The sequence below is a fragment of the Halichoeres trimaculatus genome, unplaced genomic scaffold (genome assembly GCF_033239565.1).
Source record: "Halichoeres trimaculatus isolate MK-OKI-2021-1 unplaced genomic scaffold, fHalTri1.1 fHalTri1_scaffold_2, whole genome shotgun sequence".
NCBI lineage: Eukaryota > Metazoa > Chordata > Actinopteri > Labriformes > Labridae > Halichoeres > Halichoeres trimaculatus.
The window spans coordinates 22,833,890-22,850,120 of NW_027437180.1; the positions used below are offsets into that span (position 1 = coordinate 22,833,890).

The 16,231-nt window shown below is 40.2% G+C and overlaps 1 protein-coding gene across 1 annotated transcript; it reads right to left on the reverse strand.

The window, feature by feature from the left end:
• Positions 1-3,902: 3,902 nt before the first annotated feature.
• On the reverse strand, positions 3,903-15,712 carry ern2 (endoplasmic reticulum to nucleus signaling 2). Its single transcript, XM_074684862.1, has 24 exons — positions 15,398-15,712; positions 14,697-14,814; positions 14,564-14,597; positions 14,365-14,437; positions 14,208-14,280; positions 13,718-13,840; positions 13,525-13,626; positions 12,801-12,860; positions 12,484-12,700; positions 11,715-11,793; positions 10,922-11,072; positions 10,325-10,476; positions 9,944-10,132; positions 9,236-9,380; positions 8,960-9,064; positions 8,774-8,873; positions 8,409-8,598; positions 8,215-8,311; positions 7,910-8,109; positions 7,588-7,735; positions 7,374-7,501; positions 7,042-7,165; positions 6,596-6,663; positions 3,903-6,505 (listed from the first exon to the last, which is right to left on the reverse strand). Exons 1-24 carry the CDS (start codon positions 15,497-15,499, stop codon positions 6,323-6,325), a joined length of 2,961 nt encoding a protein of 986 aa, XP_074540963.1. The 5' UTR covers positions 15,500-15,712; the 3' UTR covers positions 3,903-6,322.
• Between the last annotated feature and the right edge of the window lie 519 nt (positions 15,713-16,231).

Genomic DNA, 16,231 nt, shown 5'->3' on the forward strand with positions numbered 1-16,231 from the left:
TCATTTTAAAGAGACAGTGAGGGTGAAGGACATTTTGTCCTCAAGTTACTCTGTACTATTTCTGAGTGACTGTCTGGCCTATACACGTGTACATGGGTGTCCCCTTCTTAAATGGAGCTTATCTTCATTTTCTGTCCATGACCAAAACTTGAGTGCTCAATAGTTTATTTTAACTCAGAGAGCCTACATGAATTCATATTTTAGTTTTCTCTTTTACATTTTGAAATAAACACATAATTAGCTTGAAATCAGCTCTAATACCTGTCACAGTAAACAACCTGCAAGGTTGTAAAAAACCTATATTCCGCTAAATGTTTGAGCTATTGAAAGAATCAGATATGCCCTCCACCGACTGCAAAGGCTGTCTTAATACACAAACAATCATTTATTTACTTGTAATTCAAATATGACACATTTGTTTCAGGGGGCAACTTTGAAATCATAGAGCAAAAGGTATAAAGACAAAAAAAGACAGAACAATAACCACACAGCAGCAATATCTATACCCTTACATATACGTTTACACACAACATACATACATTTATACATTGAACCAAATTTGCAACATGCAGGGGATTTGGCATGGATAGAGAATAAACTAACAAGGGCAACATACATGTGTTAACAAAGCAGTATAAGGCAGAGTAGTAATGTATGACTAAAGTTAATGTAGTGTTCACAGATTCTAGTTCAATCAGAAATCCCCATTTAACACACCACAACACAGTAGAATACCTCTCTGCATTTTACACATGTAAACTGGTGACATCTGTTTATAGGATGCAGCTCATTTTTTAAAGTGGCAAAAAAGTCTCATTCAGAAGGTGTAGATCATAGGTGGCCAACCAGTCAGAGACCAAGAGCCACAAAAACTACCTTGGAGCCACACACCACACACACACTTCCTCTCACACATAAACAAAAGGACATAAAAGTAAATACATTTCCAATTTTCAAAGTAACATTTATTTGTGTTCTTAAATGTGTTTAAATTGTTACTTGGAGCCGTGTCAAAGACAAGTTTCTGTTTTTACTGCTGAAGACATTAAGTTCCATATCTAGATAGCTATGAGGACATTAGCGATGTAGAGAAAAGAAACTGAGACTTAAGTATCAATTCCATCACCCAAGAATTGATCAATACTGATCACAACGCTGACATCAATATATCAGTATTTTGGATTGATCGGCACACCACTACTCATAACAATATTATTAATATTGTTTTTATGAATGGACCAAAGAGCCGCACACAAAAAGGCAAAGACTGCATGTGGCTTGCGAGCCACAGGTTGGCCACCCCTGGTGTAGACTCACTAAGGATGGGTTGTGGCTGCTGATAGCACCAAGAATTGAGTATCACTCACTATCTGCTCTATTTCAAGGTCCAATTCATGATGCAAATTACTCCAATGCTGTCCAAGCACAGAAACACCTAAATGCACACACAATTCAACATGGCAAGGACTTTAATGACAGAGAACAATTTTGACAAAAGCTCATTTGTGGTTTTATAGGTTGACTCATGCTCTATCTGTCAACATGGAGGAGGCAGGCCTTATTATTTGTACTGCAAACTTTCAACAAGGGGAGCACCAAGAATTTAGAGTTTCACTTTTGGGAAGCTCTCATGTTATCCATCGACACCTCTACAGCCATGGGGAAGATTCTTGGTGATGCTAAAGGAAAAATCTAGCAATCACCTACAAACTGTTGATGCTAACCTTAGTGGGCTGCTCATCCTGCTCCATCTCAGAAGTCTGACTAAAATGCAGCCTTCCTTCATCTTTGAACTTTATAGATTGATAGATTATGTAGTACTCGATAACAGAAGTAGATCTAAGAAATTCTCAAGGATTAAAAGAGTCCCATGGAGAGTTGCTGCAGTACACATTGACCTATGATGTTTGTTAATAAGTGTGTGTGGGCTTTAGAGGTAGTGTTTATACGGCTGCATGTATACAAGCTAATTGATCCCATGACTCTGGTTGTACTGATGTTTCTCTGGGGCTGTTTTTATTGGATCTACAGCTGAACTTGGATTTTTAATAATGAGACAAGTACTCCCTCAGTTTCTGACACTGCCCTCACACAGACGCTCGCACACCAAAGGCTTGACTCATGCAACGAAATATAAACAACTAGGGCTTCATTAGCTGATGATTTGGCCGTGACACATCACTGGACCCCGGGCCATCATTAAAACACGTCTGTTTTGGTTCACACTGATGGTGGACTTAACTGTGTGATTCCTGGCATCTTATCTTCTCTGCAGGATGTGTATTTTCTCTCTTTTGGAGCAGAGCCTTGTGGGCTGATTGTTTGTTAACACAGGGAGATCAGCCCAACAGATCAACACATACACATGAAAAGACAATAAACATATTTACAAATAGATACATGAAAAACCCAATTTTATGCATTTTCTATAAACAAATCTGTTTTTATGGAATTAGTTCATGAACAAGCTAGTCTTTCTGTTTGTGTCTTGCTTGTTACCTCCTGAGAAAGTTGGTTTGGAAAAAGGGAGAAAGAAATATTGATGGATGTCTCCCTCTGCTGTCACAAAGGAATACTGCAACATTTTAATAATGATAATTTGTTGAAACAAAACACAATTGTGATCAGATCCCAAACCAGAGTCACGACTCTCGTATTTAAATAATTTCACGAGTTTTTCTTTTTCTTTATTTAACTATTTTTGAACTCTTTTTTGATTTACCAAAACAGTATAAGCCATCTTATAAGATCACTAGTGCAGCATGTAACGATGTGTATCAAGTGACCAAAAATACAACACCAGGAGAATAGATGATGCTTATGCAGGTGCTAATGTGGATCCAAATGATGAAAGAAAAGAAAGCGTATGATTAAGAGCTCACACATTTTTGTGTGTGAAAGAGAAAGTACCTAGTGGGACAAGTAGAAGATTGCGTTTTTACTCATACAGCATCTTTAAATTGAGACACAAAGGATTTTGTGTAATGGAGTGAGGGGAACTAAATCTATTTTATTTTCAATTATAATGTGGTGTTAATAAAGTCTCAGAATGCATGATTTACTGTATAACCTGCAGGCAAAATCATGGTTGTTATTCTCTGTTATAACCAACACTAACAGCATGTTTCTTCACTGCAACAAACAGAGAATGCACTTAACCACAAGCAGTTACCCTGTGTGTGAAATCGACAAATTTTAAAAACTGTGTTTTTAAACCCGAGGGGACTTGATACAATTAAGAAAAAAAAAAGATGTTTTCAAGGCCTTTAACAAAGGGGCTTTCAAGATTAGTAAGTAAAAAAAGAACCCTGCAGGAACATCATATTGGTGACATGGCCTGGTATAAAAAACACATTAGAGAAGAAGAGTCTCTCCGAAGGAAAGATGTGGAGATGTTGATCAGTCTGAAAGAGACTCAGTGGGTAAAATCAGAACAACGTTCCTCAGGATAAACTGCAGTTTTGGGTTTTCATAATCATTCACAACAAAATATCAATTAAATATTCTTAGAATCTTTAGGAGTCTCCATACAAATGAGACAGGCCAAAAACTAGTACAGGATGGCGCCGACCCTTTGGGCCCTAAAGCAGCACTGCATTAAAAACAGACATGACTGTAGTGAAAGTCACTGCCAAAAGCCAGTGTCTGTGAGCACAGATTGTTGCTGCATCTGTAAATAAAGGATGTAACTACCACAGAAAGAGAAAACCACACATTTATGATCCAGAAACACTAATGACATATCTGGATCTGAATCCATTTAAAGTGGACTGCAACAAGTGGAAGTGTGTGATGATGAATCAAAATCATGGAAACAAACCCTTTAGCTGCAAAACATGTTTCTTATCTCTGTACAAACTGACAAAAGACCCCAGCAAAACTTGACTTTCCTTTATTCTTTGGCACACCCAAAGTATCAATTTAATCCACTCATTCAAAAAGGTACAAAAGTTTTACTCTTCATCATTCACTCTACTGCAGACCAATAAAAATCCCTCATCCAGTGGTTACAGTGAGTGGGTTCACACGGCTCTGAGTGGCACTTGTCTGGATATGACCAACATACAGGAGTGTTAAGATAAACAAAATTTTCTTTTTAAAAAGTGGTCGTTAATAATGTCTTTCTGCCTAAACCTAAAGGACAAGGCACTTCCCATTGTTGTATTTGTGACAAGAAGTCTTGTTACATTCTTCAGTCAGTCAGTCAGTCAGTGTAGTTGCATTAGACAACACAGTAGCATAAACAAAACAAACAAATACATCAAATGCATAAAACAAACAGCATCAGAGGAGTCTTTGGCACTTTCTACAGAGGAGCTGAAAGAAGCACATCAGAAACAAGGACAGGGAAAGTAAATCCTAACATGAAACAGACAACATTCTGCTTCTATGAGCTGTCCAACATTAAACATGTAACAGCCACACAAACATTATCAATACATGTTGTCCATTGTGTGCTGTACTAACAGTACTATGACAAGGTTTGAACATACTTTTTTTAAATGATCATGAAAAGATGTTATATAAAGTTAAATTCTGTCACTCTTCTTAAATCAGTCACTATGTTGCACAGCTTCTCTTCCATCATGACCATTCCTTAACTTTGATATTATTCATCCAATAAGAGCAAAAATCCTGAATTTTCAAAATGATACAATATTAAAACTGTAAACAGTTTAAATTAATCTGGTGGCTTAACATAGAATGAGCTCTGTGTTGAGAGGGACATTTGTCAGATATGCATATATTTATTTTATTCTCATGAACTTTTTTTACCTGAGCAAAAATGTGGGGAAACCGTGGATTCTTCACCTATGAAACAAAACTTAAAGGTCCCATATTATGCAAAAATCACTTAATTGAGTCTTTTAGTGAAATTTGGGGGTCTTTGGCTTTCCTCCCAGCCCACAAAATGTGATATTTAATGACAAAACCTGTACTTAGTAGTGCTTGTGAAAATAAAATCCTGACCTAAAACAAGCTGTTTGAATTTGGGGAATTTGCCGACGTCAGCAATTCCCTTTTTTGACCAATCAGGAGCAAGTCTGGCCTGATTGGTCCACCGGAGCAGAAACCCCCTCCGTGCTCACTCCTCTTCCTGCTGCTGGAGAGAAATCCCTTCACCAGAGGGAAGGAGAATGCCAAAGTTGAAAAGCCATCCCTGCTCTGTTTTTGGCTGTAAACAGCCACATAGTTCCACGCACAAGCTTCCCATCTTGGAAGAAGACAAGACCAAGTGGCTAGAGTTCATTTATCAAGGAAATGTTCCAGCTACACTCAGTAAAACTGTGCATGTGTGTGCTGGTCACTTAACGGCCAACTGCTTTTCCAACTTTGGACAGTACAACAGAGGGGTAGCAAATAGACTGGTCCTGAATCCAGGCGCATTACCAACCATCTGCCAACAAACCTCGGACCCTGGAAATGTGAGTATTTTAAATGCTGTGTGCTGTGGAGCAGATGTAAGAGCTTTTCCTCAGTGTCCCCCCTGTCTCTGTGTTAGCTTCAGGATGCTAAATGTAGCTGCGGTTAGCCTGTTGTTTTAGCCTGTAATGTTACGGTAAACGAGCTTCGCTGTTTTCTAAACATTGTGCACTCGGAGCTCATGTCGCCGCTCTCAGTGACGCAGAAGAGCGTGGCGGTATCAGTGGTGGCTCATTTACATATGAAGGCCACGCCCACTAAATCAGACCGTTCTGAACAGAGGGGCTATGAGAGCCTGGAAACAATGCTGCTGTGCTTGATTTATTGGCTTTTTGGACCAAAACATGTTACTACCATTTCATTAAGACATCAATGATCCAGAAAAGGAGCATGATATGGGACCTTTAAAACTGAAAACTGGAAACTGGTCTACAATCTAAAATAAGGAAGAAGAAATCTCCATAACACTTCTGTAATAGACAGAATACCATGATGTTTCAAATAGTTAAATAATACTTATAAGTATAAGTATATGGATGCCAGTATCTGTTTTAGGGGTAGGTAATATGTCCAGAACAAATTGAGCTGACATAAATACATCTTGTAGTTTGTTTGTGATTTGTTTTAAATAAATTTAGTAATCATTTAAAAACATTTCCTACAACATCATTAGTTTATCTGGATCTGGGAGTGCTTTCTGGGTCTGTTTTTAAAATAATTTTAGGCTCTACAACTGCAGTAAAAACAAAATGAAACTATAAAAAATCTCAAGGCATATAAAATTTCTCCATAGCACAGTCTTTCCCTTCTAAAAACAGACAAGGCTTTACAAAAGCAGTAACGGAGTGCTGAGCTTAGAAAAACAGTACACTAAAGGAGTGCAGTGGTCATGCTAATGCTACTTGGTATTAGGGGGCAGATAGTAGGGGTGAAACAGTCTCTCTTGGGCACAGATGTGCAGAGCAGCATGCGTGTGCATCAGTAATCGGGGAAACCGTGAGGTGAAGTAACTGATGAAGCCTTCAGGCAGCTCGCCGAGAGTCTCCTGCACTTCTGGTGGTAACTCGTGGTAGTGGTGCTTCTGTAACGTACAATTTACACATAAGAGAGGTCAGAAAAAAATAATATTTGTCTCTGTTTGAGGATTAAAACATGAGTGTATTAGTCTGACCTTATTTCTCATGGCTCTCAGCAGATCTCTAACTGAGTTTCCCTTATAGGTCCTGAACCGCCTCAGGTCTGAAATGCAAAGAAAGAAAAAAATAGGGCCAAAATGACACGAGTGAGAGAAATACAAGGTTCCTTCAATCAAATGTTATTTTCAGCTATCATTTATTGGCTGTTCAAATTATGAATGTCATGCTAATGAATTACTGAAAATTGCTGCACAATACACACCAACAAATGACTGAGGAGAGTACCATCAAGGGTTTTCTCTAACAATGGTTCCATGTGAACTCCAAAGAGCCCTAAACAACCACTACCCTACAGCATGTACCTTGAAGCAACAAAAACGTGGAAATTCATTTGGACTCTTGCCAGTGCAGCAAAAACTTGAGGACCTATGACCTTTTCTTAGTCCCTGAGGGAAGATCCTGCAGCTCACTGTGTGTGTACCTGTTTGTAGCGGCACAGAAATATGCATTCTCCAGTTGGTTCGAACCACTGCTCTTCCTGCAGTCTCCAGTCGAACCACAATCTGACTGTCTGCTGGTTCCTTCTCTATGCGGTCGCTCACATCCTGCATAAACACACACACACACACGCACACGTACACACACACACAAACAAAATGTTACTGACAAGTGCTGGTCATTAGGAAATGAAAAGTCAGCATTTGTGTTGCACTTTTAAACCAGGAAAAAAACTTCTTTCAACAGTTAGATGTATAAAATCACACAACAGAGATGGATGTTCATTTGTGCTATGGATTAAATGATATAACACACCTGGAAAAACAGCAGCTGTTTCTCAGGGCTCCAGAAGAAAGGATGTTTGAGGACACAGGCAGTGGAAGGGCGGCACTCAGGCTCAGCGTGGATCATTTGCTCAATCAAATCCCGGGCTATGACATCATCTGATTTCAGGGGGACACAGTTTTTTAGGTTTGTGAGTATTTTAGAACTTGAACTATCAGCAGATCAAGAAAAAGAAATGTCCTACCATGTATATCCTCCATAAAATGTGAGAGTGAATATTCTCCTGACAGGATGTTGACCTGGCGTCTCAATGAATCACCAAAAGGATGCTGCCCCCTACTGACCACGTAGTAGAACACACAGCCTGCAGAGAAAACGTCCACCACCGCCGTCTGTTCAGAGAGAAGAGAAAAACACTTGATCAGAGGTTTAAAGTAAAACAGACATGTCTCAATACTGCATTACAAAAGCAGAACTGAGGGAACAACACCCTTTTCATCTCGGAGGATGAAAAGAAATGCAAAGAAAGGCATTTCTGCTGGGTAAAACTGGAGTATGAATCCTACTGGTTTATTGCCAGGGATGTCTCGAAGGACTTCAGGAGCGATCCATCCTTCTGTTCCAGGGATTCCTGAGCGCATAGAGAAGCTGCAGCGACCGTCTGGGATCTTCTTACAGAGCCCAAAGTCGGAGATGAGAGCTCGCACTCGGCCTAGGGCACTGGGACCAGAGAGGAGGATGTTTCTGGGCTTCAGGTCACGATGGACTAAAGGAACAGTTAGGTGAAAGAAAATCAGATATAAGGATCAGAAATAAGGAGAAGGAAAAGAAAAACATTTTTTTGTAACATGCCTGTGAGTGTATCTCTGACCTATGTTCAGTGAGTGCAGATGTGAGAGGCCACACATGGTTTGTTCCAGCAGAGTTATGGGACTCAGCTCCGGGAAGCGAGACGGATCCTCCACATACTGCAGAGGAATTGAAAAAACAGTTTCACTTATGTCATTTGAAAACTTATTATTAAAACATGGACACAGCCGACTAAACAGGCCCTACGGCGCTAACCTGCTGGAGGGTTGCAGCACACAGCTCGATGGCAATGTAAGTGAAGAGGCGGTCTCTCTCCGTGCAGAAATACCGGATGACGTTGGGGTGTGTGTCGGACTCTCTTAGGAGCTGAACCTCGCGCTCTGCGACTTCAAAACACTCGGGAAGTATTCTCTTCACCGCAACTTGACGTCCATCAAAGTTACCCCTGAAGGAACAAACACACCGTAACAACTTGAATAAAGAAAGACAGATTCAGAGTCAAACTGCAGTTTTTAACACAAGATAATAAACAAACGTAAAAGTATAGAAGTATGTCCATTCTCCTCTTTTTGACAAATACTTCAAATCTACAAGCCATTTGCTGACTTAACACACTGTACCTGAAGACGAATGTTCCTGCCGTGCCGTGTCCGAGCACCTCAGCTGGACTGAAGGATATTTTACCTACATGCACCTCCTCACTGTTTCCTTCTTCGGGAGCTTGGAAGCAAGGAAGCAAATGTTAATCTAGTGTTAATACCAAACAACAGAAGAGGAAACATTCGCAAAACAGTTTGGTTTGTTACCTGCTGTAGGATTCGGCTCAGCTATTCCACTTTTGTCAACATTTGAGTAGCTGTTGCTGTGGGAGTGAGGACTGGGTGGAGGATCGGCAGGAGCTGCCTGAGAGTCTGAATAGAAAGATTGGGCTTCACTTGAAACTTCGCAGAAAGAACAATAATAATAATTCGGGGTGGGAGAAATGCTGCTCTGTGACTTTAAGAAATCTTGTGGTTCCAGAAACAGAGAGCCATAATTTAAGACCACAGGAAGCATTAAAATTTGCTGCGAAAGTGACTTACTACTGGAGAGGTTTACGTCCACAGGGAGGTTTACGTCAGATGAAACCGTTTGTGTGTTTGTCTGTGTGTATGTCTGCATCCTCTGGAGACGAGACTCCAAAGCCTCCTCGAGCTGCCTTTGAGCTTTTAGCTGCTGAGCTGCTCGCTGGAGACACAAACACACAAACAGATCACAAGGAATCATTTTGGAAGATCTGAGTTAGGAAACTGAAATATTTCCTCATTTTACATCATTTATAGAAAAGACAAACATGCAAACTCTTCTCTGAAAGGCCCCAAGCCGGTAACTTTTTCCATTGTGAGGTAACAGCTCCAACCACTGTATCGTCGTTTTTTGACAGACAAAAAGATTACAGCTAGGTGCATCTTCAGTGCCTCCTCTAACATACACAATGCAAATCTTGCAGTCTAAAAACAGAGTTTGATTGAATCTGGATAAAAAATAACCTCAAATTTTGGTTTGTTTTTTTGTGAATTGTAAATATCAATGTTAAGGAAATATGGGTCTTCATCTTTCCTGTGTTTCCTGGCACATGCTACATCTGTTCAAAAGTTGAATACCAAAAATTCTCAGGATACCTTCCATACTTTTGCTACCTCTTGCTCCAACTGTGTTTCCAAAAACAACTGTCGATAAAATACCCACACTGCTTTTTTAAGTCTAAAAGCATGTATAAACAGACAGACATAAGATAAACACACACTCACAACTGGGTAGGTAAGTGCGAAGGCCAACCATCCTCCCAGCAGCAGCGTCAGAATAGCCAGAGTGAGACGGTCCTGAGTTATAAAGACAGGCAGCACAGCGGTCGGTCTCTGGGCCCGCTCTGTTTTCTTCCCATCACCCCCTTTTCCTGTATCATCAGTCTTATCGTAACCATTAGCATCAGTCTGGGTCTGAAAGAAACAAAAACAATAATGAAGATGGAAACAAGGGAGATATGATGAAGTTTGACTCCTCTTTGTGTTTGCTCTTGGAGCAGTTTGAAGTAGACTATGATAAACAGTGAAAAGCTTGAAAGGTGAGGATTACCATCTGATATCAGTCCTGTGATGGACTGACCACATGTAGACATAGCTTTGACTCACGTGGCGCTCAGGATAGTATGGTGCAGGGGAGGCAGGGGGAGAGGGGGAGGTGGTTTGTCGAGGGGGGATGATTGCCTTGTTGGTGTGCTGCAGGCTGGCTGGGAAATCCCTCAGAATGGTGGTGTGAGCAACGGGAGGGAGCTCGTGATGACCTTAGCCACAAACACAAAAGAATAACACATTTAGAAAAGAATATGAATTTTAAAACAGGACAGACTTCCTTCTTATTGGGTCAGTTGAAAAAAATTTTAGTTTTAAGAAAAAAAAAGTCTTTATTTCTTGGAAAGATGTCTTTTATTGGGACACACAGAACAAAACATAACCGTTCTTTAATATTTGACTGGTTTTAATCCACTACTTTCTCATGCATCCAATCAAAAGTTAAACACCTTTAGTTTTTTTAGTTTTTTTTTTAATGCACAAATCAGTAACAAATTGCTCTGGCTAGGAATAGGTCAATAGGAAAATACACTCATTTAGTATATTTCAGAACTACTTTGGTTCAATGAGTCCCCTAACACCTTCTGAATGCTTTTAAATGATTCACTGTACTGTCTGTTAAGTTTCTGTGTGTAAGCTGTGTGTCTACATGTTCACCTATCAACAGCCAGTGGTTCTTCAGGCTGTTTATGGTCCCTGGTGGGTAACGCACATCAGTGGACGGTGTGATTTCACACTCTCCTTGCTCTCTGACTGTCACTCCAGCTGTAATCGGACCCTCAATCCGAGCCAGGGTCAGTCCTCGAGGCTGCCATGGAAAAAAAAACACACAACAGGTCAAATTACATCAACAATGTAATCGCTCAATGATTACAAAGTACCTTAACAGAAAAGGTGAGATCACAAAAGCACAACATCTGAATGTTTGAGTAAACTGCATATAAATATATATTAGGGATGCACCAATATGAACATTTTGGCCGATACCGAGGTTAATATTGCTGTTGTGGCCAATAACCGTTATTTGCTGATATCAATATTGGTTAAAAAAAAAGCAGATGTGTGAGTGATGTGTTGAGGCAGTTTGTTCAGCGAAAAGAGCCATCTTGAGACAAGACGACCATAGAGAGGATCAAAGGATGAGATGAACGTGATCAAAAAAGTACGTTTTGTCTGTTTTTTGGATCAAAAACAGGAAGGGAGACATAAAAGAAGAGAGTCCACCCTTCTTAGGTAGTTTTGGTGTTAACATAGTCATAGAAAACAATATTATTTAGGTCTTGAAAGATCATACCAGATGCTCTGAAAATGGCTGGCAGCCAATGAGTAAATATCATCCCACTTTAACATATCGGCGGATGCCGATATGTTAAAAAAATGACCAACATTGGCCGATACCGATATTGATACCCATATATCCTGCATCCCTAATATATATGTTTGAACTTACCACCAATGACACCCCATGATGGACAAGTGAGGTGGAGGCGTAGAGGCGGGAGTCCAGTTCACCCACATAGAGGGTGGGTCTAAAGGTCGTCAAAATATAAGAATATACCTTCAGTTAGTTCAGGGTTTGTGCATGATGACTAAAAGCAACAGGATAAGCCAAAACAAGAAATAATTGGTCACATTTCAGGAATGAAAGGGTAATGTTGTAATGCATTTTCATAGCAGAAATTAAACTCATATTATTTGATTTAAACTGTAGTGTGTCTCAAAGAAACACACGTTTATCCCATGTCATTCCTCCCTCTCTTTTACAGGTTCCTACTCCATCCACTGTCCTCTTCCCCACAAAAAGATATAAAAGCTCAAAAATAAACTAAAAACACTACCTATACATAACATTTTAAAGAATCCATGACATTTAAAGCATTTAAAACATATTAAAATCAGATGTGTTCACATACATGCCTTTCAGGAATACCTGCCTTTCAGATCTAAACACTAAAATGCAAAACACACAGTAAATCTAAATAGAATTTTTTGGTTTATTTTGTATTATTTCCACAAAACATCTCTGATTGGTTGACATGTTGGCCTTAAAAATCTGTAACTTGAGTTCCGGCCAACAGTGAAACCAACTGACCTTAATACCGTTTCACATGACATAACAGACACAGCTGCTCCTACTTCGCCTCACCCAGTAATCTCTATCTCTGGTTACCACTGTAATAAATTAAAGTGTGTGTGTATAAATATATGAGTTCTCTTACACAAGTTCAGTCTGTGCAGTGGCCTGCTCCTTCACAAACTGATAGCTCCACTTCAGCGTCGACTGGGCATCTGCCTGGTCACTGGCGGAGGAGAAAGTCAAGAAGCGGAGCGTTTCCATGGCGAGGGACAGGTGGGGGGCATGTCTCAGTGAGTCACCTGAGTATAGGTAGACCCCGACAACAGGTGAGCCGTAGTTCTGACTCCACAAGACATCACCTTTGAACATTAAAAATATTTATAGTTACACAAATACACACATTAACTCGTCACAATAAAAAAGGTATTTAGCGAGTAAGAACCACACACCTCTCCCTACCTGACTCTCTGTCAACAGTCACAACCAGACCATCGCCACTTGACACAAGGTGGGCCATCTCTAAAAATGCAACAGGTAAGACTAGTCAGGTGAGTCATCTGTTGTTGAGATTTCACATATTTTTAACATATTTCTCACTGTAGAGGTGAAGTTAGATTTCATTATTCAGGTCCTCATTATTTCTTCAGACATTTCCAACTGCTAACCGCTTTGAATGATGTCCTCGCACAGAGAAATTCTCACATTAGTTTTAATCTATATCTATTTAATTAATAAGTTATTAAAAGAAACAACATTTTATTAAGTACTGTCTCACTGCTGAGATACCTTGACTCAGATTTGTCACTAAACATAAAGACATTTCTTTTATCTTTACTTGGCCTTTTTCTTCATTTAAATAGAAATATTTTTGAGATGTTCAGGACCTCTTCTGGACCTTTGTAAAAATGTTGCATGTCAAAATGTTGTATATCATTGAATAGAAATAATTTAAGTGGAAGAAAAATTAGAATATATTCTTACAATTACACCAGTTCTGCACACATACTTATAGCATGTTATTTTCTCAGTGTGTCCCTATGTTCGAAAGTGTTTCTACCGGGCTTTTATTAGTTCCATTTCACAGAATCAGAACCAGTTTAATAACCTGTCTTGTCAGTCTTTGTAAGTGAGAATTTGCATGGATATGTGTGTGTGTGTGTGTGTGTGTGTGAGTGAGACATACTGTAGTCTTGTTTATCGTCATATGGTGGAGCAGAGTAATCGTTGTATGTGGCGTTCCATCTCAGCTCCTGTGTCTTTGTGTCAAACATGGTGACCATGTATTCTGAAAAACAAGCATGTGCAAAAACACTTAACTCTAAAGCTCAGATATGTACAATCATGTGTGTGTTTTTAGGTTTGTGTGTGAGACATACCTGTGCGTCCAATGTAGAGCAGAGGAGTGTTGGGGCAAATTGATTCCGAGGATGATGTGGTTAAACTGGTTTGCTTCTCGCCTGTCTCAGGATCCACCACAAACCAAACATCCTGCTTTTTACCTTCATCAGCACACAACACACACATCATCGTTACCAAGGTATATAAAATGATATATTACACCCAACATGAACATATAAATCATACACACATGTAGGCCAGGGCTGTACAATAGATGCACTTTTGTCAGTATAATACAGCAACGAAAATAATTATGCAACAGGACAAGTCTTGCACTTAAAATAATTCTTAAAAATGCAGCCAAAAATACAGCACAGCTAAATTAGCTTGGCAATAAAATATTCCATTTTTGACTGCGACTACTTAGAGTTCAACACAAAGTGTTGTGTGACGTATGCCCTGACTGTGCACACTGCACTGAAGTGCAACTGTCTCAACAAAGAACATAAAACTGGAGCACAGCCTCACCTGTGTACAGTATACCATCTGAGCTTCTGCAGGGTGCTGACTGAACCAGCTCTGGGATTGTAAAGGGTAGTTTCTGCAAAAATATTGAAATAGTGGGTTCAAATTTGAAAGTGACACACAAACACATGAGAACACAAAAAACAAACTTCAGCTTTACCATTAGGCCTTCCTTGTGCTTGCCACCCAGGACATACAGACTGCCATCATTGGGGTCTGGCAGAAAACCCGACCTTTAAAATATAAAATAAGCAAAATTTAGATGCCATCAAGGAGCAATCTAAGCCAGGATTGAGTAAGCAGAGCTCAAACCTAAAAAAGTTTTGCATGTGCAGTGTTTATGTGTAGGTGTAACTTACTCTGTGAGGTAGGCTGGTAATTGTATTATGGGGTCTGAAAGAAATCAAAGAGCAACTTCATCAGAAAAAGCTCGCAGTGGGATAAGGATAATAGTAGGATTTGGAAACTTTGTTGACATCAGTGTTTATGAACCTTCTCTTAGGGTCCACTTGATGTCCCCTGACTGCTTGGAAACCGCATGAAGACTACCATCCAGTGTTGAGACAAACAGTAGGGATTCTGGGAGAGTGACTGTCCTGACCCCTCCAACCTGTCAGGTCGCCAAAAGGAAAAAGAGAAAATCTTTAGACCAGCTGTCTGATAGGGAATTCTGTGAGCGTCAAGTGGGTATCCAGCATGTGTGAGTGTGTGTCTTGGTGGGTGTGAGATCCGAGTGGGTGTGTCAGACCCACCAGTAACTTTCTGATTATTATTGATGTTCCTCATTTAGCAGGATATCCTTCTACTCCCCACCTCCTTCCAACAGTGCTACACTGAGAGCCTGTCTGTGTTTGAGTGTGTTCACCGCTCCCATATTTACCCACTAACGGGTGGCAAATGGTACGGCACGTCTACACTGTGGTACAAGCGCAACATGGCAAACTTTAAGTCAATAAGAGCAGAGTGGCTCGCGCGCACTCGTCAAGACGTTAAAACATACGCACACAAAGTATTAAATTTCTTCTGGCAATTTAGACTAAACGTCCAATCATATCATGGTCACTTCGCTTGAGCCTGAAATAGACACAGAGGCGCAGTGGGATGCCAGTTGTTGGCTCGACTGCAGCATAAATAGCAAGAAATAAACAGCGTTCACAACAAACACAGCCACACATTGACGCTACAACGTTTACCTGAAGCAACTTGCCTTCCCAGGACAGCAGGAGAAGAATCAGCAACAGGCGCCTCACAGCTCCCATGACCCCCGACACTCTCTCTTTCATGGCTCTGAACATACGCGAGGACTAAAGCTATTGATATGACAACAGAGGTCGAACTCTCTCTCCACTTCCAATAGCATGGGGGTCCATTTGTCAGAAAGTTAGCACAGCTCGTTAAACATCATCCAATCCGCGCTGACCGTGGAAACACTGTGAAACTCGAGCAACATGAAATTCTGTAAACTCACAATCACAAAAACTCCACCGTTCTTGCTACCACTCCATATTTCCGTGTTGGGACGGAACCAGTGACGTCAGGAGCGAACTGTCAAGCAAAGAAGTGGGCGGGGCAACTCCAGCCTCGTGCTGAGTGATACACTGAATAGCCAATAGGCGAAGAGATTCGGAACTCATGGGGAGGAGCGATGGAAACGACTGGAACACGTGGAAAGAGACAGCGGGGCAGATGTGATGACAACAACAGAGACTTTTGTGAGATAGAAAGTAGTGGAGGGCGTCATTGTTTGTTCTGTACTGTCCCATATACAGACACTTCATTGTTGGAAAGTACCTATACATCAAGGTCGGCTCATGTACTTCAATGCTTTATATTTCGGAAAGGTTTTATTAATTAATCCGTCATATTGTTTGTTGAAGGGTTGATATTGCAGATAAGGACTTGTATTTTTTTGTAATTTGATTGTCTTGCTATTTTTATGTATTAAGTTTATGTCTGGTTTCCAATAAACACTAATAGAAACGTTACATTTACTCCTTTCTGTTAACCCCTTTATGATAATATAAATA

What these genes read in the sequence shown, in the direction of transcription:
- ern2 (XM_074684862.1), bottom strand. Translation starts at nt 15,499, where the DNA reads ATGTTCAGAGCCATGAAAGAGAGAGTGTCGGGGGTCATGGGAGCTGTG. An exon ending in TTACCAGCCTACCTCACAGA is followed by an intron (nt 14,438 to 14,563) that starts GTAAGTTACACC and finishes TATATTTTAAAG; the next exon opens with GTCGGGTTTTCTGCCAGACC. An exon ending in AGATGGTATACTGTACACAG is followed by an intron (nt 13,841 to 14,207) that starts GTGAGGCTGTGC and finishes GTGCTGATGAAG; the next exon opens with GTAAAAAGCAGGATGTTTGG.